Here is a 23,528-nt window from a genome sequence, read left to right as displayed (position 1 = left end):
ATATACTCAGTATAAACAAATGTTAAAAGTTTAAAGTGCTGGATATGCTAATTCCATGATTTGATCATTACCCAATGTATACCTGAATTAGAACATCACATTTTACCTCATAAATATGTACAGATACTATGTTTCAATTAAAAAATTTTCAAGTAAAAACAATTGCAGTAGCCATTTATCTACTGTGTGTGTACATGGATATCTGTTGTGATCATCATTACATGGGTACTGTTAGGAAAATGGCGCAGTCTTATCTATGGTGCTGTCTACACCCTGGCACCATCCTAGGCTCTAGCCCCCACTGCCATTGCTGGAAGCCAGGTGGCCACATGGCCCAACCACCAGTGTCAGCTCCACACCCACTCTAATGGGATTCGCTGCTCCTACTTCCCTGCCCACTCCTTGGCAAAGTTTTAAAAGGAACAGTTCCTGAACACATGTATCTCTTTCTCTCCATCTCCTGAACTCTGTCTCTTTCTCTTATGCTCTCCTTCTCCCTCTTATCCTTCTTTGCCCCTTCCCTCCAGTCTGTAGGGTTTCACCCAATAAGCTCTTTCCCTTATCCGATGTTTGGTGTGCTTTGTGGCGGCCTTACAGGTACAAATTGTAATTTAAAAGCTGTTCTTACTATAATGATATATGTTATAATGATATATATATAAATAATGCCAGTTATGAATCTTTTAAAATTGTTCTTCCTATTGCAAATTTTTTTCTAAAATTAGTATATGCAGCTGTAGCTTTGGAAGCTGTAGGTATATAGGATTGTAGTTTTTGTTAAAGTGGCATTCTATATGGCCAGATATAAGGCATATAATATTTATAAAATTCAAATTAAATATTATATTGAAAGTGTACTTTTTCAAAATTTATATTTTGAAGTTATTATTATCAGGGACAGTGTCCATTTTCTCCTAGGCTACCCTTTGCTTTATAATATTCTATAAAGGAAATTTTGCTGAATGTAATTATAGGAACTTCTTTGCTAAGAACGTTAGCTTGCATTTTAATTTCAACCAGACTACCTGTATTAAAACTTCTACTTTGACATGTTTAATTTCTTTCATCCCTTTAAATGCTTATATTTTCTTGCGATTATGAGATTTTCTTTTGTTTAACTGCCTCAAGGCTTTATTGCCAAAGAAGCACTATATAAATAAGTAAAAACATAACTCCATTAAAAAGAATTCCCTTTTGATGTATTATTATGATAATAAACACATCGAAGCTATAGAGCAAATTTAACATTTTTCACTAGTCTTCAAGCAATGCAGTAGAAAAATCCATTATTAAATTATCTCTGTCCTCACAACTCTATGAATGGCATATGGCAGGTGGTAAAAATATTTAATAAATACTTGAATATGTAAAACTTATTAAAAAGTAAAGACAGTGTCTTTGTAGTGAATAACCAGAATTAAATCTTACAATATATTCTAAATTAGAATGTGCATTTTAGAAGTACTTTTCAATAAAATTTGTATAGTTGAATGAAATAAATAATGATATTTGGAATATGGAGATGTGATAGGGTGTAAAGAAATAATGCCATTGGGGAGTCAGTCCCACAATGGCAAAGCAGCCTACCTTCCAGGTTGTAGATGTTGAACTATTCATCATATAATAATAAAAGATTCAACACATGCATCACTCTATGGATGAAAATAGGTATGATTTATTCCCTATGTCCTGAAATTTTAAATAGTGCAAATCTTAAATGTGACATAAAAGCACATGTTTCAAGGCAGTAAAACTACCTTGATTTCCTGCATTTTTGATCTGTTAAATGCAGGGTATTTGGAAGAATTATATAAATATTGAGGAGAGTCTCTTGAATTTAGAGAACTCTCCTTAGCCTGACTCCACCAGAGCTGCTGTCTTTAAAAAGGCACATAGCATGTTTACAAAGCAAATTCTGCTCATCTGTAAGAGTGGGAATTTGGCTGGCACTGCGGCTCACTAGGCTAATCCTCTGCCTTGCAGTGCCAGCACACCAGGTTCTAGTCCCGGTCGGGGCACCGGATTCTGTCCCGGTTGCCCCTCTTCCAGGCCAGCTCTCTGCTATGGCCTGGGAGTGCAGTGGAGGATGGCCCAAGTCAAGTCCTTGGGCCCTGCACCCCATGGGAGACCAGAAGAAGCACCTGGCTCCTGGCTTCGGATCAGCGCGGTGCGCCGGCCGCAGTGCGCCAGCCGCGGCGGCCATTGGAGGGTGAACCAACGGCAAAGGAAGACCTTTCTCTCTGTCTCTCTCTCACTGTCCACTCTGCCTGTCAAAAAAAAAAAAAAGTGGGAATTCTTAAGTTATAGTCAGTTGATAAGAAATGTACAAACATGAAAGAACTAAATAAATAGATCGTGGAAGTACATGCATGAGGTGTGTTGTGAGGGATATTTATATAATAAGAGTCCAATGTATTTGTTGTCCCAAATTATTAGTTATTGTTTCAGATTCTGGTTAAGGGAATGAACCCAAACTCTAACAAATGTATTTAATAGTCTAAAAATGTATTTGATGGTCTATTTCATAATCTTGCTGTTTTTCATGAAATTATATGACTGCATTTGTAGCATTTTTTGGTTATACTCAATATAAAGACTGATGAGTGAAAAGATGGCTTACCCTTATCTCTTTCCCTATTCTAATTCAGAAATGTTCAGGTTTTATACTTCCCAATTACGGAACAGAAGTGAGACCTTCTTACACTTTAACTCAGAAATGTTCTGTTCCTTTGAAACAAATGTGAGAAACTTCCTAGCCTTAGCAGAATTTCAATTGGCTAAATACTGTAGGATTCGTTCTCATTAGTGTCCATAGCTATGAAATTTCCTTGTCAATGGCTGTCTAAAAATTTAAGATACCAGTTATTGTAAAGATGATGGTTTCCCTGTTGAATGAGCTATATTACTTTATGCACTTTACAAATTAAAACTATAATTGCTTAAATGATTTACAAAACTAAATCTGGAAAAGTTTATCCAACTCCCTGTCTCTACCAAATACAAAATTTTGTGAAACATCCACTAGAGCTTTATTTCTTAGAACTTTGCCACACATATACACCCTCCATATACATGCATCAATCACACACCTATGTAAAACTGTAGTTCCTTCTGCTCTATCCTAAGAACTTTGATTTTCATTATTTAACATTTTTGTTAAAATTGTTTTTATTGGCCTGCGCTGCGGCTCACTTGGCTAATCCTCCTCCTGCGGCGCTAGCACCCTGGATTCTAGTCCTGGTTGGGGCGCCGGATTCTGTCCCGGTTGCCCCTCTTCCAGGCCAGCTCTCTGCTGTGGCCCGGGAGTGCAGTGGAGGATGGCCCAAGTGCTTGGGCCCTGCACCCGCATAGGAGACCAGGAGGAAGCACCTGGCTCCTGGCTTTGGATTGGCGCAGCGTGCGGGCTGTAGCGGCCATTTGGGGGGTGAACTAAGGGAAGGAAGACCTTTCTGTCTCTCTCTCTCACTGTATAACTCTGCCTATCAAAAAAAATTTTTAAAAAAAGTGTGTTTATGGCACATTCTCTTCATTCTGAAGTTTTCTGTACCATTTTCTATTTGATGATCCCTGTTCTGGTGTTCTTTCTGCAAAGCAAATGTAAGATAGTGTGAGCTTGTCCAAGTCACTCCTATCTCATAAAATCGTAATATTTCAGGTTTACTTTAATCTTATGGTTTTCTTAAGTATCCTTAAATCTTGAACATATCAATCTAATAAATATAAATCCTTTAACTATAACCAGTGAATCCTTAAATTTAGGGAAACCTAAATTTAATTTGCAGAAATATTATTGATAATGCTGGAAATTGCATCCATGCCTCAAACAAACTGGGAATAAACCAAAACAGAGTGAAATATCTTGCCTTTCTTAAATAAGCAAAGGGACAGAATTTCTCCTCATAGTCCAGGAATTAGCAAACGCATTTAGGAGGTAGGGCACCTGAAATTAACAGTGTTCTCTGAAATGCTTATATATTAATCTTAGGATTACTAAATATACATTTTGCACAAAATAGACATTTTTGTACACCTACTGGTGTGCAGTCAGAAAAGGAAACCGCACCCGACTTTGTCCCCACATTTGTAAAATGGCCAATACTAAACTACTGTATTATAAAAATTCATCTATTATGTTTTCAGTGTATATTTTTCATTTTTGCAGCCTTCTCAGCATTACTCAAGTGATGTTTTCCTCAGAGTTCACATTTAAACTTTCTACTGCAGTCACAATAAGGTTCTATTATGTCCAGGTAAATGGTAGGAATTTTTGAGCCTCCAAAATTACATTTGAATAAAGCAACTTCCAAGACAATGGTACAAAAACTCTGAGACAGATCTAATGTTTCTTTGTGTGTGAAGGCTTAGCCCTATAGAGAACTACAAAAAACAAATGTCATGTGTAGGTAAACCTATTTCTGCACTAGTTCAATGCACAGTATTAAATTTTGACACACTATCACTTTTCACACCTATTTATTTAGTATCAGATGCTTACGCTCTACAAAACAGGAAACCAGAACTCAAGGGAGCCTTAGTGACCTAATTAGTTAATTTTCTCAGTAACATTTATTACAACACTGACAAACATGCATATACACAGAAGGTTCATATACCAGCATATAGAATATCAATGTTTTTATTTGATTACTAGACAAAAACACAATTATTCATTTAGCATAGATTAATAGGTTGTAAAATTTGTTTTCTATTTTCACATTATTTTAGCAATTGGATTGAAGAGAATGCTTGAAAGATAACATTTCAGAACATGTATAAGAGAAAATATGTGAAATAAAAGAGAGAAGCCTTTGAACAGTATGGTGATGATTATTTAAGAGCAGCTACTCATGAAATACAGAAAACAATGTCACAAATATTTATATGGTAAGAAATATGGCAATATAACAACAAGAAATATATGAATATTCAGAGTCAAAGTGGGCTTGACTGTCAGTCTGAGGCATACAATAGTAATGTAAAGGCCATGAGCAATAAATATCTCTCAGGAATGACAAAAATACCCCTTCCTCTAGAGTCTTCATGATTATTAATTACTGTTCTTTCTTGTAGCCCTTGGTGGTTTGAAGAAGGTATGTAAAGCAAGAGACAAAGTATAAGCAAAAAATAGTATTCATTTTTTCTACATAGTTCTGTAAAATATTTATTAATTTGGAGAGTACCTATTAAATCACTTTGGTAAGAATTCTCCAGATGTTATTAAAAATTATGTCTTATATCAGGACATAGCTTAAATCTGACCTTTTGGAAGCATCACCTATCTTTGGTACTCTGTTTCTCTTTTGTTCAAATGTACATACATGCACTTGGTAAAATTGACATAACTCAAGTTTACCACGGTGACGTGAATAGGGAAAGCTACATTCTGAGAGAACTGTATAAAATTAAAGGTGCTTTTTTATAGCTGCAAACATAAGAATTAAGTTTATATGTTAAGAAACTAAAAGAGACAAAAATAATTCAAATTAAAATTGAAATAAAAATAGAATGCTGAACAATATAGAATGAATCCAGAAACTGGCTCTGAAGTGATCAACAAAATAGAGAAATCTCTTCTAATCTTAATAAAAGGAAAATGGTAGTAAAAATAGACAAAATTAGTAATGAGGAAAGGATGTATAAGAAAAGATACAAGAGAAATTAATAGAATACTTCCAGCAATTCTATATTGATTTTTAAAAATTGCAGGAAATTGATAGTTGTCTAGTATAATGCAAATTACTAAAATTGATATAAGAAAACTAGAAAATTAAGCTGCAATAATTAATTCAGAAAACACAAGGCTAGTTATTAGAGATCTACTATTGAAAAATGTACCAGAATTCCTCACAAATGATTTTAACCTTACCTATCAGTAATAAGAAGCTATTATATTTTAAGGAATTCCAGAGCATATTTAAAGATAAAATAATACATTTCCTTCTGTGATTTGATTAATTTTAATGCTTATAGTCTAAAACAAAATTAAATCATAAATCTATATGACTGTCTTACATTTGAATAAAATCCAAAATTGTATTATGTTGAATGATATGAAATTTCCTATATTAGCATATTGCACATTGTAAGTACTAAATATATGTTGTATCTTTTTAATAAAGATCTCCTGAAATTTAAGAATTTTATCCTTTTTCTCCACCATTTCTTCCTCCTCCTCCTTTTCCTTCTTACTATTTGTTGAGCTCTTTACTTAGTATATGGTCAGTCTTATGAAAATAAAGTAAACTGAATGTAGATCATTGTAAAAATTAAGACAGGGAATAAGAGAGTGTGGGGAGCAACTGGGAGCAACTCGGACTAGACTAAGTTACTGGAATTAAGACTTATTCTATGCATCTGCTCTCCCACAATATGGCGCTGGGAGAGGAGTAAACAGCTTCTACCCAGCTGCCTCTCACCAACTTGACAAGCTGCAGGACCTGCTCCTGATTGCAGGAGAGCAGCGTACTCGGCGTGTGGGTAGCAGAATTGGGATTGGTGGAAGAGGACTATAAAGGAGGAGAGAGACAACATGCACCAGGAACATCTAAGAGGAACATCTATCTGAAGGAACACCTGTGCAGCCCCCGAGAGAGCCGGCCGGCGGTGTGCCGCTCCCCTGCGGAAGTGGGGAAAGTGGCCAGGGGGAACCGCCCTTCCACGGAGGTGGAAGGGACAGTAGCCAACCCGGGAAGAACCAGCAGCAAACCCGGGAAGGGCCGAGCAGACAAAAGAACAGCGCAGGGTCCTGTGTTCTTCCTCCACGAAGAGGGGGAGAGACAGAGAGGAAAGAGGAGGAAGCGTGGGTGCATGGGCAGGAGGGAGGGTAGGGTTGAAAGTATCACTATGTTCCTAAATCTGCATATATGAAATACATGAAATTTGTATGCTTTAAATAACATTTAAAAAAAGAAATTTGAGAATTAAAAAATAACTACCGTACAGAAAATTAAGACTTTAATAACTGAAAAACTGGGATTATGATCAGTCATATAATAATATATTCCAAATGCAGTGCACTAAGATTGTCACCATAAAACAACAACAACAACAAACCTTGACAAAGTGACATGTTTTTTACTCATCATGCAAGCAGAGCAAAGAAGTAGAAAACTGCTGGTAAAGGAGGAGCCTACTCTTTTTTAAAGATTGATTTATTTAGTTTGAACTCAGAGTTACTGGGGGGAATGGGGAAAGGGAGGGAGAGAGAGAGAGAGATCTTCCATCCACTTCTTCAGGTCTCTCACATAGGTGGCAGGGTCCAAGCACTTGGACCATCTTCTGCTGCTTACTGAGGTACATTAGAAGGGAGCTGTAGGGGAAGAGAGCAGCTGGGACTTGAACTGAAACCCATATGGGGTGCCAGCATTGCAGCTGGTGGCTTAATCCTCTATTCCACAATGCCAGCCCCAAGAAGAGTGTATTATACATTGCTGGTTAAAGTGTGAAATGATAAATGCTTTTAAGGAAAACATGCAGGGGTGGACATTGTGGTCCAGCCAGGTTAAGCTGCCACTTGAGACACCCACATACCATCTCAGAGTGTCAGTTCAAGTCCTAGCTACCCTGCTTCTGATCCATCTCCCTGCAAATGTGCCTGGGAAACAGAGTTTTATGGCCCATATACTTCAGTTCCTGCTACTAATGTGGGAGATTCAGGTGGATCTTGTGGTTCCTGGCTTCAGCCATTCCTGTAAGGGCCATTTGGAGAGTGAACCAAGGGAAGGAAGATTGTCTCTCATTCATTCATTCATATTCATTCATTCTCTCTCCCTCTCCCTCTCCCCCCACATTTCTTTGCCTTTCAAATATATAAATAAATCCAAAAAGAAGGAAGACTTGCAAACACCACCTAAAATTAAATACATTTCAGCCACATACAACCCTGGACATGTTTAAAAAAGATTGTTTTTTTGTCTGTTCTACTTAATATGACTGGTTTAATTCTGTAATTAATACACAGTTATTCTTAAGTGTTGAAAATTAACTGAAATGTGATCCCTGTTAAACATAAGAGTGGGAATAAGAGAGGGAAGAGATGTATAATTTGGGACATGCTCAAGCTGACTTGCCCCAAATGGTAGAGTTAGAAACATACCAGGGGATTCCAATTCAATCCCATCAAGGTGGCATGTACCAATGCCATCTCACTATTCCAAGTGATCAATTTCAGTTCACAATTGATCATAATGAAAGGACTAAGAGTCAAAGGGAGCACATAAACAAGTCTAGTACCTGCTAACACTAACCGATGGAGTAAATAAAGGGGAGAGTGATCCAACATGGGAAGTGAGATACTCAGCAGACTCATAGAATGGCAGATGTCCTAAATAGCACTCTGGCCTCAGAATCAGCCCTAAAGGCATTCGGATCTGGCTGAAAAGCCCATGAGAGTATTTCAGGCATGGAAAGCCAAGACACTCTGGCAAAAGATCTCTGAGTGAGATCCCAGTGGAAAGAACAAGTCTTCAAAGAAGGAGGTACCTTTCTCTGAAGGGAGGAGAGAACCTCCACTTTGACTATGACCTTGTCTAAACAAGATAAGAGTCGGAGAACTCAGAGGGCTTCCATAACCTTGGAAACTCATGACTGGAGCACAGGGAGATTACTGATGCCAAAGACAGGAGTGTCAGTTGGTAAAGTCAACAACAGGAGTCACTGTGCACTTACTCCTCATGTAGGATCTCTGTCCTTAATGTGCTGTGCATTGAGATTTAATGCTATAACGAGTACTCAAACAATATATTTCACTTTGTGTTTCTATGGGGGTGCAAACTGTTGAAATCTTTACTTAATGCATACTAAACTGATCCTCTGGAAAAAAAAAATTATCAACTCCCAACTTGACTCTCACTGGGATTAAACATGACAATAGGTCTGCTCTGATTTCATCATCATTTAAAAAAAATCATCTATTATTTTTCACTTTATGTTTCTGTGTGCAAACTGTTGAAATCCTTACTTAAGGTATACTAAGCTGATCTTCTGTATATTAAGATAATCGAAAATGAATCTTGATGTGAATGGAAGGGGAGAGGGAGTGGGAAAGGGGAGGGTTGTGGGTGGGAGGGACGGTATGGGGGGGAAGCCATTGTAATCCATAAATCGTACTTTGGAAATTTATATTCATTAAATAAAAGTTAAAAAAAAAGAATACTGAAAAAAAAGAAAAAAAAAGATTGATTTATATATTTGAGAGAGAGAGAGAAAGAGAGATCGAACTTCCATCTGTTGATTCACTCCCCTAATGGCTGTGATGCCTGGAGCTAGGCCAGTCCAAAGCCAGGAGCCAGGAACTTCTGCTGAGTCTCCCATGTGGGTTCAGGGACCCTAGCACTTGGGCCATCTTCGACTACTTTCTCAGGTGCATTAGCAGCAATTTGATTGGAAATGTAGCAGCCAGGATTTGAACCAGTGCCCATATGGGATGCTGGTGCTGCATGCCGCATGGCAATGGCTTTACCCATTACGCCACAATGCCAGTCCCATGGAAATTATTATATAACAATAGAAGTGTCAGTATTGTGGGAAGAGAGAAAATTATATTAACTGATAAAATAAATCAAAAATCTAGAAACAAACTGAATCAACAAGAAACTGGCTAATTACTCTGTGACATACTTAAAATATAAAATATAATGTAGGCATGAGCATAATAATTCATGGAGATTATTATGTGATAAATGTAAAATACAATATTATCTGGAAAATATGCCACTTTGTAGATTTTAACTCCATTGGTTTGTTTCTTTTTGAAATCACATATGCACAGTCATACATGTAATGATCATATGAATAGGAAGAAAAAATATAAAATAAAGAAGTTTTTGGTCAGATTGGGAGAAAAATGTTAGAGGAACAAAGAGTGGAAGCAAATTGGAAAAGAAAGATTGTTTCAAGATGGAGGAGAGAGGTATGCATGAAATCTCGGGCAATTGTATAAAATAAAATATGTTTATGTATAAAGAAATTAAATATTTAAAAGGACAAAACTGAGATTTTACATGTTTCACACACAGACAGACATGCATGCACACAAAGAAAAACCAGCATAAAGAATAGCATGAAGTTCACCACTCCCAGAAAGGTGGTCACTGTGTTTCTTATAACAAGGTACAGAACAAAAAATATCCACTTACGCCAACACGGCTTCATCAAGTGCAGAGCTCTAGAAAGGAATGAAGATTGGCACTAACTGCATTGTGATAAGAGTAACCCTCTAAGGCACCTAGAGAAACACTGCTTATAAACCATGGAAATTACTCATTGTGTCATAGAGCAAATACCAGCAACTAAATGCAGAAGATTCCTGCACTACTAGAGCTGAAAGTATAGTGGATAACCCTTGCAGTAAAGTAGCAAACTAACAAATCAAATATAACTGCACATCAGCAGAAAGTTTTGTAAAATGGATTGTGTTATTGTGGCTGTTGACAGAATGTCTCCACAGAACTAAGATTTAATACTATGCTCTTACTGTTTATGAAAGATTGACAAAAGAAATGGCCATATGGTTATTGCTGTGTCACTTGTAAGATTGTAACGAGACACAAACTATGTTATAAAATACACATTTTGTAGAGTTCAGAGTTGTGAAAAAGTTTGGTATCCCTGACAAAAATTTCACCTCCTTTGCATTTGTTACTGAGACATCTATAATTCATCCTGGCTGCCTTTTTTTTTTCTTGCAGTGCCTATAAGGTTAGCACAGTCCTATTAAATTTTTCTGGTAATACAGAGATACTTTATGAAATTGTGGAAAAGGGAATTAAAATATAAGTGTATTTTGGCTCAAAAAAGTTTGAAATCCATGCATCTTTCATTTCATACTAGGCATTTTCTATGGACTTTTTGAACACCATTTGTATTGTCTTTGTTATGTCTTCAACCCCCTCTACCACTCAGCTCCTTCCATTATTTATGTAATGACTCTTCATAATCTAGCCCCCAAATTCTTAAAGAATTTTACCCCTGCACATGGGTGTATGCATACATCCAAAAACAGCACACCGTTTAGTACTGAAAGAATGGAGATGTGCTTCTTGCCAAAGTACACAGAGCAGCAGAATACCTGTTCACAGCAGCAAGACTTGATCAGTTGTAGACCTTTAGCAGGGAAGGATGATTGGTACTAACTGCAAGGTGATGAGAGTAACTCTCTAGGGCCATGCCTTTTTGTCCCTGAATACAACACTTTCAGTTCCCCATTGGATAATAACCTTAGTCAGTGAGCTCCCATTCCTGGCATGCCTTCCCACCTGACACTTTTTTTCCCCAATATTTTTATTCCTCCTTACATTAATACTGAATATACCTTATTTCTTGTGCTTACCTTGTCATACTCAATTAATTTATCTTCTGAGTCTCCATGAGACTCAGTTACCTACTTATTTTTCCAGTGCATATAAATTGTATTAGAATAGAACAATTCACATTCATTTAGGTATTTTCTGTGACTTCTTTTTGTGTATGTGTCTTGTGTGTCTAATGACTTAAATTTTGTGGCAAATTATACTTAATAAAATTCACCATTTAAACTCTTATAAATTTTATTTTTAATTTACAATATATTTTATTTATTTATTATGTACAGCATGATGATTTAAAACATGTATGCATTTGGCATGGCTCCACTTTGCTAATTAATGCATTCATTGCTTCACATAATTATCATTATTCTCTGGTGAGGACACGTAAAATCTATTAGCAATTTCAAAATGCAATACATTCCTATCATCTATAGTCATCACATTGTACAATAGATATCTTGGAATCTTTCCTCCTATCTGAAGGGACTGTGTGTCCCTTAACCAACGTCTTCCAAATCCTTTTACCCCCAGCCACTCCAGGCCCCTTTTATCCACCATTCAATGCCATTTTTTTTCTTTTCAACTTTTATTTAATAAATATAAATTTCCAAAGTACAACTTTTGACTTATAGTAGCTTTTGCCCCCATAAGGAGTGTTTTCTTCCTTCTATTGATGGCTTCCTTTGCTGTGGAAGAGCTTTTTAGTTTACTATAATCCTATTTTTTCTGTTTTTGTTGTTGCTGTTGTTCTTGACTGCTTTTGATGTCATGTCTTAAAAAAAAACAAAAAACAAACAAACAAAAAAAAACACCTCATTGTCCACACCAATGCTATAGAGTATTTCCACCATGTTTTCTTCTAGTGGTTTTATGGTTCATGTCTTACCTTATGGTGTTTAACCCATTCTGAGTTGATTTCTATATGTGATGTGAGATAAAGACCTAATTTCATTCTTCTACACATGGAGATCCAGTTTCTCTAACATCATTTATTGAAGAGATATGCACGTTCTGCATTGCATGCTCTTGGCACCTTTGTCAAAAATCAATTGGTCATAAATGTGTGGGTTTATTTGTTGGCTCTCTATTCTGTTCTATTGATCTACATGTCTTTTTTCTGCCAATGCCATTCTGTTTAGATTAATGTAGCTTTGCATTATATTTTGAAGTAGTGTGGTGTGTGCTATTTTATACATTTTGCTACTTGCCATCTTTTTGGTTCTATATTTTTAGTATTATTTTTCTATTTATAAGAAAATATCATTAGATTACAATATGGATTGTACTAAATATGTAGATGACATTGCCAACTATGGTTATTTTAATGATATTAATTTTTCAAGTCCATTAATTCAGGATATCTTTCTATTTACTTGGATCTACTTCAATTTCTTTCTGGTGAAGAAAGAATGTTTTATAGTTTTTAGTTTAGTGATGTTGAACCTCCTTGGTTACCTATGTTACTAATTGTTTTATTTTATATTTGTTAGCTATTGTGAATGGGATTATTTACTTAGTTTATGTTTCAAATGTTTCATTGTTTTTGTATAAGAATGCTATTGATTTTTATGTTAATTTCTGCCCTAGAAACCTACTGAATTCATGTATTAGTGCTAATAATTTTTGTTGATCCCTTAACATTTTCAGTATATGAGAGTACTTCAAAAGCTTCCTGGAAAATGTAATTGAACATTTGAAAAATTATTTTGGTACAAATTATTCTGAGATGTATGCAGTTTTTTCATAATATACATTTTGTATGAATGTGTTGAAGATTTATCGCATAAGATTTTATCATCTGCCAATAGATAATTTTATTTCTTCCTTTCTAATTTGGATGCCTTTTAGTTTTTTATTTTGCATAATTGCTCTGACTAGAACTTCTAGTACTATATTGAATCAAAGTGGTGGGTGGACATCCTTGTCTCGTTCTTGACCTTAGAGGAAAAGTTTTTCTGTCAAGTGTAATGTTAGCTGTCAGATTTGGCCTTTATTGTGTTGAGGTGTCATTTTAACTATTTTTGATCTTTAGGTCAGTGGTATTAAGGACATCCTCACTACTGGATAATCATCACTGCCACCCATCTCTATAACTTGTTCATCATTCCAAACTGAGTTTATACCCCTTAAACCAATAGTCCCCAATCCATTCTCCCCCAACTCATGATAGCCTCAATCATTTTTTCTCTATGAATTTGACTATTCTAGATACTCATTTAAGTGGATCATATAATATTTTTCACTATATGTATCTCTTATTTCATTTAGAAAGTTTCCAAAGTTCATTCACTTTATAACTTGTATCAAAATTGTATTCCTTTTTGGTGCTGGCATTGTAGCTCAATAGTTTAAGACATTACTTGTGATCAGCATCTCTTATCAGCATGCTGATTTGAGTACTGGCTGCTCTGCTTCTGATTCAGCTCCCTGCTAATGTCTTTGTGAAAGCATCAGATGATGACACAAGTACTTGGGCCACTGCCACCAACGTGGGAGACCTGGATAGATTTTGGGGCTCATGGCTTTCATCTGGCCCAGCCCCAGCTTTTGCGACCATTTGGGGAGTGAACCAGCAGATGACAGAGGATTCTCTCTCCTCCCTCTGCCCCTCCATCTCTCCCTCCCTCCCTCCCTCCCTCTCTTCCTCTGTCACTCTTTCAAAAAATAAATCTCGAAAAATTGTGTACCTTGTGTTTCTTAAAAGAAACTTTTTATTTTATTTTATTTGAAAGGTAGAGTTACAGAGAGTGTGGGAGAGACAGAGTGAGAGATCTTCCATCTGCTGGCTCACTCCCAAATTAGCTGCAACAGCTAGAGCTGGGCGGATCCTAAGTCAAGAGCCAGGATCTTCCAGGTCTCCCATGTGGATACAGGGCCCCAAGGACTTGGACCATCTTCCACTGCTTTCCCAGGCCATAGCAGAGAGCTGGATTGGAAGCGGAGCAGCAGGGACCCAAACAGGTACTCTAATATGGAATCCAGTGGCAAAAGCTGTGGCTTAACCCACTGTGCCACAACACCAGCCCTACTTTTAGTTTTATTATGTGGCCTCCTATTAACTTGTGAATTATTTTTTAAAGATTTATTTATTTATTTGAAAGAGTTACAGAGAAGGAGAGGCAGAGAGAGAGAGAGAGAGAGATCTTCCATCTGTTGATTCACTCCCCAGATGGCCACAACTGCCAATGCTGGGCCAGACTGAATCCAGGAGCCAGGAGCTCCACCCAGGTCTCTGACATGGGAGACAGGGGTCCAAGGACTTGGGCCATCTTCTACTGCTTTTCTAGTCAGATTAGCAGGGAGCTGAATTAGAAGTGGAGCAACCAGAACTGAAACCAATGCCCATGTGGGATGCTGTTGTCACAGGTGGTGGCTTAGCTTGCTATGCCAGAACACTAGCCCCCACTTGTGAATTTCTTGACATTAGGGATTCTACCATACTGTTCTTTATAAGGGCTGAGCACAATACCCAAACATAATAAAAATTCGATGTTATGCTTGTTTTATGAGGATAAGGATATGGAAGAATAATTCCTCTGCTGACGCAGTGAGAAATCTTATGACAGTGAGTAGGGGCTGCTGGAATCGAAGTGCCTCCTGCTTACTCCAAGTCTCAGCCCTTTAGCACATCAGAACATCACTACCAGCAATTATTCTGAATAAAGCTACTTCCTAAAAATCACATCTCCATTTCAATAATTGAATGTTCAACAACATATGATATGGTTTATCACTTTCAGTAGTATTCAGTTCCATGAAAACAGGAAGGATTTCCTTTTTTTGCTCTAAGCATTACAGTGTCTGGCATGTAGCCAAAATGTATTGAATGAATGAATGAATTGATATATTTGTAATGGCTTGTCCATTTGAAGAGCTCCTGTCCTCTACTTCCATGTAAAGAACCCCTTTATGAAATGTAGACAATTCTTACTTGTTCTTGAATTGACTCCCATACCCTGATATCTTATAACAGATGTGTTCAGATTTCCCAAGTTTTACTTGTACTCATTGATGTGTGTGTGTGTGTGTGTGTTTCCTCATGTACATTGTCATTTGTGTAGGTTGAGTAGCCACCATCAGAGTACAGATGCAGAACACTTCCACCATGTCAAGGATCTCTTGCATTGTTCTTTGTTGACTACCTCCACTTAGCCCACATATCCTACCTGCATTCCTAACCTTGGTGGCCTGGCACTAGTCTGTGTTACCATTTTGCATTTTAAAAGGTATTATATAAACAGAATAATACACTATGCAACCTTATGAGATTAGCATTTTTTCTCAGATTCATCACCTTTGTTCTATATATCAACAGTCTGTTTCTTTTCATTGTTGACTGTACCCCTTGGTGTGGCTATGCCACAGTTTAACTGTTAACCCTTGAAGGCTATCTGGATTATTTCAAGGGGCTGTTAAAAATAAAGCTAGTATGAGCCCTTACATACAAGCTTTTATGTAAGCAAATTTTCATTTCTTTGGGATAAATGTCCCAGTGCCCAGTTGCTGGATAATATGGTTTATATGCATTCAGATTTGTGAGAAACTGACAAATTGTTTTCCAGAGTGGCTGTACCATTTACATTTCTACCAGTAGTGGTTGAGTGACTCTCTTTCTCTATATCCTCATCATCGTTTGATGTAGTCTTTTTTTTTTAACTTTAGCAATTATGAGAAGTGCGTAGTGATATCTCATTGTGGCATTAATTGGTATTTTCCTAATGGCTAATAACATTGAACGCCTTTTCATGTGGTTATTTTTCTGATGCTTATGTGTGACCTGACTCCACCTAAAAGTGTTAGGAGCCTGAAAAACAGATGATATAGAAATTTGCCTTGAAAAAATGAAACTGCCAGATTTTTGTTTGCAAACTCTGTCCTTGATATGAAAAAAAACCGGTCATTGGCTTCCATTGTTTATTAGAATTGTAATATGTTTTTCTTATGAAGAGACATTTTAGTCAAATGCAGTCACCCTTATTTATAACAACACTCCTCTAGGCTAGATAGAACTAATGAATTTCCAGTTTTTTAATTTTGAGTTTCAATTCTGTACTATGAAACATATTTTAATTTTAGGCAGCTTTATGAGTTATTATTGTTAACATTTTATTTGGAGATAATTTGATTGGTCTCTTTAATATGCAGTAATATATTCATATGCCCAAAGTGCATTCATTTCTTACCTCTGTAAATGTGTTTTGGGGTGCTTATTCATTACAGAAAGTGAATTTACATGTGTATTTGTTTCATTGTTAGATTTCTTAAAGTTTTTTTTGAAGATTTATTTTATTCATTTGAAAGTCATAGTTATACAGAGAGAGAAGGAGAGGCAAAGGGAGAGGTCTTCCATCCACTGGTTCACTCCCCATTTGGCCACGATGGCTGGAGCTATGTTGATCTGAAGCCAGGAGCTGGGAGCTTCCTCCAGGTCTCCCACCTGGGTGCAGGGGTCTAAGCTCTTGGGCCATCTTCTACTGCTTTTCCAGGCCATAGCAGAGAGCTGGATGGGAAGTGGAGCACTCAGAACTCAAACTGGCGCCCATATGGGATGCTGGCACTGCAGGTGGCGGCTTTACCCGTTACACCACAGCGCTGGCCCCTAGATTATTTTTTAAAAGCTATAATGCTGCTTAAACTCTAAAAATAGCTAAATGCATTTAGCTTCACACTCTGTTTTCTGTGCAACTTTGTATTTGGTCTCCTTTCTCCAGATGTTTTCCCTTTCTCTTTAACAGGTTGATTTAGTGAATATTGGAAGCACTGACATAGTAGATGGGAATCATAAACTGACTCTTGGTTTGATTTGGAATATAATACTCCACTGGCAGGTAAGAATCCTGATGAATGTTCCCTTCTGGAGTAATATGTTGCTAATCTTTCCTTTGGTTTTTACTGTTGATGTGGTAAACAAGCATATATTAATATATCTCAACAATTCCAAATCCATCTCTATACTACATCCCTTTAAATTGGCACAACTAATGTCATCTCAGCATGTTACAGATCAGGAAATTATAAAATAGGGTCTGCTGCATTTTCAGGAATATTTTTCCAAGTTGTATTTCATTGGGTAGCAATGAGGCAAAGAGAAAATGTTTCAGTTGCAGGTTAATAAAAACATTTTCACAAATATATGAGTCTGTAACTTGTCTATAAGTGAATCTAAGTAGTTTTCTAAAAAGAAAGGTATTTTCCTCTTAATCACTATCAAAGGAATGAGACTGTCAGTCTTGTGTATCCTCAATATAAACTAATGCCAATAAGAGATTAGAGAGATTTCAGTATCTGTATATGTGTTCTATGAACAAACTCACTTCAAAATATGATTTGGAAATAGTATTTTTTCTGACCCAGCTGAACATAGGCCTTTCTGAATGTCTATATTTTTTCTGACCACTGCATAACAGACTGAAATTCTTTTGGTTTAGTAAGGGTAGTAGGTAGAGAGATAAATAGACAGATAGCACAGCATGAGTTTAAATTTAAACATACCATCTTAGTGACATTGGGTATAGTGCCTTCCCTTCCTGGACTATAGTCTTTTCTCTGTCAGAAAACAAACAAAAAAATGAAAATGTGTATATTTCTTAAATGCATTAAATGAGAGAATATCTAAATCATTCAGTACAAGGTTCAATTTGTTTTTTAAGTTATTATATAAATAATATTGATTCCTTAGTGTGGGGAGCAGCCCGGACTGGACTGAGTTACTGGAATTAAGACTTATTCTATGCATCTGCTCTCCCACAATATGGCGCTGGGAGAGAAGTAAACAGCTTCTGCACAGCTGCCTCCAGTTCAACCAATAAACTGTAGGACTTGCTACTGATTGGAGGAGAGCAGCGTACTCGGCGTGTGGGCAGCCGAGTTGGGATTGGCAGAGGAGGACTATAAAGGAGGAGAGAGATGGCATGCACCGGGAACATCTAAGGGGAACATCTAAGGGAACACCTGTGCAGCCCCCAGAAAGCCGGCCGGCGGTGTGCCGCTCCCCTGCGGAAGTGGGGAATGTGGCCAGGGGGAACCGCCCTTCCACGGAGGTGGAAGGGATAGTAGCCAACCCGGGAAGAACCAGCAGCAAACCCGGGGAGGGCCGAGCAGACAAAAGAACAGCACAGGGTCCTGTGTCGTTCCTCCACGAAGAGGGGGAGCGACACTTAGAATTTGCCACTCTTCTCATTTTAAGAAGTTGGAGAGGATTTGAGACATGTCTGTCTTTTTCCTAATACAGATTACTCTTTTTGTAAAATAGCTCTATTGACATGTAACTTGTATATCATAAATTTATCACTTCTAAGTGTTAAATTCAAAGCATGCTCATCTATTTTCATTCTGTGTCTCAGCAGCATCCCAAAGTATCTGGAGGAAGAAAGTTTTTCTCCTAATAAGTAAAAATTTGAAGAGAATGACAGGGTTATACAATCATTATAGCTATCTAATTTTAGCACTTTCCACCACCCTAGAAAGAAATTTCTTACCAATTTACAGTTATCCTGCACTCCTACTCCAGCCCAAGACAACTGTTAATCTATTTCTGTCTCTCTATATTTGCCTTTTTTGGACATTTCATATCAATGGAATCAAGTAATATGTGTTCATTTGTGTCTGGCTTCTTTCCCTGAGCATATTTCAGGTCCATCGCTATCGTAGCAGTTATCACTACTTCATATAATTAGAGTTAATTTTTTAAATTTACACACACACACACACATATATATATATATATTTTCACGTGCCCATTTGATGGAAGGAGGGTGGGAGGCAGAGAGAGCACAAGAATACAAGAGTGAGGTGAGTGAGCACTCTCACCTGCTGACATAATTACCGTATACCTACAAGGTTCAGGACTAGAATGGGCTGGAGTTTGGAGCAAGAAATGCAATCCAGGTCTCCCAAGTGTGGTAGGAACCCGATTACTTGAGCCATCATTCTGGCTCCTAGCATCTGTAGTAATAAGAAGTTGGAGTCAGGAGTTGGAGCTAGATACCAAACCCAGACACTCTGATTAGTGTCTTAACTGCTAAACCAAACACCCACCCTGGTACTGTCAACTTTTAACTTGAGTTGTGGTTTTGTCTTGCTCAGAGTCAGATAACATGTAGGCCAAAAGTGTACCTACTCAACTCAGTAGTTATAATGATCTCCCAAATGGCCCCCATATTTTTTTTTGTTCCAAATACTCTGAACAGTCTTAACTCTATTTCACAGCAATATGGAGCAAGAGCGAGAGTGGGGGGGGGGGGAGAAAGAGAGAATGAATATCTTCTGACACTGCTGACAGCCTCACGTGATCCCAAGTTGGACGATTTCTACCATTTACATACAGTGATTATATTAGTCTAGTTTTCATTACTATAAATGGAATCTCTGATGCAAACTGCTCTATAAAGAAAATTTGGCTTACAGTTTTGGAGGTTGAAAACCCAAAATTGGATGGCCCTATTTATCTGGCTTCTAGTAAGGCCTAGTGATAGATGGCATGATGGTAGGAACACATGTGAGAGTGAGAGATCACTTCTCCAAACAAGAAGGCAGAGAATGCTTTAGGGGGCAGACATTCTTTAAACAACTCACTTTCAGGTGAGTTAACTCAGGGTTCCATCAGTACTACCTTAATTCTTTCCTGGGGCAGTGCCCCCAGTGAACTAACAGTCTTTCCCAGGTTTCACCTCATAAAGGTTCCATATCATTTCCCACACTAAGGACCAGGTCTCCAACACCTGAATACTTGGAAGACAAACTGTATACAAGCCATATCAGTGTGGTCCCAGATACAACATACAAGGTAACATAGCTTACCTCATACCAAACTCACTCACTTCTGTTGCTCAGTACTTCTCAGAATAACAAAGAAGGGGGCAATTTCTCCCCTAATCTATTGTGCATAAAATACAATAAAACAAAAACATTACAAAAATAAAATAGCATAGCTAAGACTTAAACTTCCTTTTTATTATGAAATGCAACAGAGGTACATAATATGGTATACAATCGCTAGAAAGGTTTCTAAGGTACTCTCAACTGTTGCATCTATCATATGGCCCAGTAATAAATGTTTCATGAAATGACCATAGTTTGTAGAACACATGGAATAGCTCAGATGTTGGTCAGGTCAAACCCAACAGGATAGATCAGGCATCCACAGAGCAAAAAGATTATTTTAATTGCATTTATTACTTGAACTATCGTATGATTTCATCCTTTCTTATCTCCTCTAATTCCATCTGAACTCCTTCCAATATAGTATATTGAATATTCTCTCTGATATTTTGTTTGGAGTTGTCCTTTGTATTGTTGTTGTTAGCATGTGGAGGAGCTTCTACACTTAGGAATACAAGGAATACTTTTTCTGTCTTTCCTTGTCTGAGACCTCTCTTACAGCCTGTTATTTTCCATTTTTATTCTTGAATCTCCATATCCTTGTTATTTTAAGTACTCTTCTCATTCTCTGTGTATATATGCTTATCTCTCTGTTCAGTCATGCTGTCCTGTCCTCCTAAAACTAGTAAATATATTTTAGAAAAGTTCTCCTGCTCAATGCTTACCATAACCCAGTGAATCCTGAAAGACATTTTCACTAAGAGCAGATATGTGTCTTCCTATTAAATAGTAGAAGTCCTTGAGACTCAGCAAAGATTAAAGGACACACGAGCCAACTGAATGTACTTTTTAGATGTATCAGATTAAGAATGGCATTAATAGATGAAAAGATGTGAAACCTTTCTACCAATGCCAGAATCTATGCTATTAATAGTACCGTGGAGGACTTCTCTTTGAACTTGTGAAAACTCAGGAATGCCAACTCTATTTTCTGATCATGGTTGTTCCAGTTCCCACTTCAAGTAAAATTGTTAGCCTGAAAAAAACATGTGCATTTTGAGGAAAAAGCTTTGAACAAAACTGTGAAGTAGACAATGTGTGTTTGGCATCTTTTTATTTCTTCCTTTTTAAGTGAAAACCATCTTTTTTAGAGTGGTACACTCAGCTCTGGCAAACAGCTAGAGATAAAAACAAATCTTGCTAGCAGTGTTGTGGTATCAGAAGTCAGGTCTTCACCTTTGCTTGCTAAGTCAAGGGAAGTACTCAGTTCTAGGGCTAATTCACACTGGAATCTTTATATCATTTATTATTTACATAATACACAATTACCAGAAAATGATGATTTTTGACACTGCTGAAAGCCCTTCTTGTAAATTCCTCCTACTCAGTAACTTGTGTACAAGACAGTTACTCCTCTGCTCTTCTGCAGAGCTTCATGCAACCTCTCCTTTACCTGTAGATTATTCCTACTTGTCTTTACTCCCACCCCTCTACTGCAACCCCTCCTTACCCTACACTGAGTTCTGGAGTGGACTTTGGGGCTGAGATTAGCAAGTAAGCTGTTTATTAAACCATCCCGTTAGGACCAACACTTCTAGAAAGAGGTGGCAGGATTAGAAACTAAAACTGTGATGCAGACCCAACAATAGGCTTATTCACCCCCATGGAGAACTTGGAGCTAGTGTGACCCGTCAGAGTTGTTGTAAGGGGACCAAAGTGGCTCAGTGTTTATGCCATTCTACTTTGTCAACCACTAGATGTAGGCTGCCCCCAGAAAATGTGTACCTTGGGTGACAGGACTCAGCAACTGAGAAGACTAACAGCTTGCTGGAGATTGCCTGATAACAGCTGGAACAACAAGCCATTCCTTGAAGAATCTTGGTAGTACAAACCCCTCCCCCCATGTCCATGGTACTTTCACTGCCCAGTTAGACCCCTAGATATTTTTATATCACTGCTCAAAGATATTTCAATTGTTTTCTTCTAAGAACAGATCAGCTGTTGCTGTATATGTACATACACACACATGAGGACACACACACATGTGTTTAGGTTGATTCTTTGTCCCCTATGGACAGTAAACTCTGAAGGCAGACCAATTTTCTATTTACAGGCCCACATTTAGGACCAACTAAGTGATTCTTTTTTTAATATTCATTTATGTATTTGAAAGAGTTACACAGAAAGAGAAGGAGAGGCAGAGACAGAGAGAGAGGTCTTCTATCCGCTGGCTCACTCTCCAACTGGCCGCAGTGGCCAGAGCTGCGCCAATCCAAAGCGAGGAGCTAGGACCCTCTTCTGGTCTCCCACGTGGGTTCAAGGGCCCAAGGACTTGGGCCATCTTCCACTGCCTTCCCAGGCCATAGCAGAGAGCCAGATCAGAAGTGGAGCAGCCGGGACTCAAACCAGTGCCCATATGGGATGCCGGCACGGCAGGCAGTGGCTTTACCCTCTACACCACAGAACTGGCCCCAGTGATTTCTTAATAACTATATTTTAAGTAAGAAAGAAAGAAATTTTTACACGTTGCTCTATATTTTCTTTTCAGCTACATTTGTATCCAGGGAGAAGCAATACCAAATGAGGTTGAGGCTGAGGCTGATAAACTGAATTAGTGACATAAAGATTCTAAAAGAGTTTTAGATTGAATACAGTATTGTCCATTAACATTATGCACATAGAGGGCAGCCTGGCCCAGCATTTTCCAAATGAATCCCATTCATCATTTGAGGGTTGCCTGATCAGTGCAAATCCATCACCAGCACTATGCCAGTATATGCTGATTCCAACCCTGATTCAACACAGGACACAAATTATGCGTTCTACAATTGCTGTACATGTAGGTTGTATAATTTATAGTTTTAAAGTATGTTAAGAAAAATTATATATCATTTTCTTATTGTAAATTTTTTATTAATACAAGGAGAACAGACTCAATGTAGTTCATAGATGCAGTTCAAAGAATATAATAATATTCCCTTCTGCTCTCCCATCCTTACCCTTCTTCCACTCGCCCTCCCTCTCCCTTTCTTCTTTCTTTTTTGGTTTTAGAGATAGCACATTTTTAATTAGCATTACAGTTAAGAGCTTACTGCTCCACTAAATCAACAAACCAATAAGTAAATAGTAAAAAGACTCTAGTTCTGCAGTAATATAATCAGGGCTATAAATAGGGGCTGGAGCTGTGGCTAAAGCCAGCACCTGCAGTGCTGACATCCCTTATGGGCACCAGTTCGAGTCCCAACTGCTCCACTTTCTACACAGATCACTGCTAAAGCTCCTATAAGCAGAAAATGGCCCTTGTGCTCAGGCCCCTGCACCCATGTGGGAGACCCAGATGAAGCTCCTGACTCCTGGTTTCAGCCTGACCCAACCACTGCCATTGTGGCCATTTGGGGAGTG

General features: G+C 37.7%; 1 protein-coding gene across 15 annotated transcripts in view; it reads left to right on the top strand.

Moving 5' to 3' along the window:
- Window positions 1–23,528, top strand: part of DMD (dystrophin) — a 2,248,405-nt gene that overhangs the window by 510,608 nt on the left and 1,714,269 nt on the right. For all 15 annotated transcript variants that reach the window (XM_070067426.1, XM_051827673.2, XM_051827679.2 and 12 more), the window contains one exon: window positions 17,042–17,134. In XM_070067426.1, the coding sequence (XP_069923527.1) occupies window positions 17,042–17,134 (93 nt within the window). The remainder of the gene's footprint in view (window positions 1–17,041; window positions 17,135–23,528) is intronic.

The sequence above is a fragment of the Oryctolagus cuniculus genome, chromosome X (assembly GCF_964237555.1).
Source record: "Oryctolagus cuniculus chromosome X, mOryCun1.1, whole genome shotgun sequence".
NCBI lineage: Eukaryota > Metazoa > Chordata > Mammalia > Lagomorpha > Leporidae > Oryctolagus > Oryctolagus cuniculus.
Note: the sequence above shows the minus strand (reverse complement) of the source record. Positions and strands in the feature narration are given on the sequence as shown.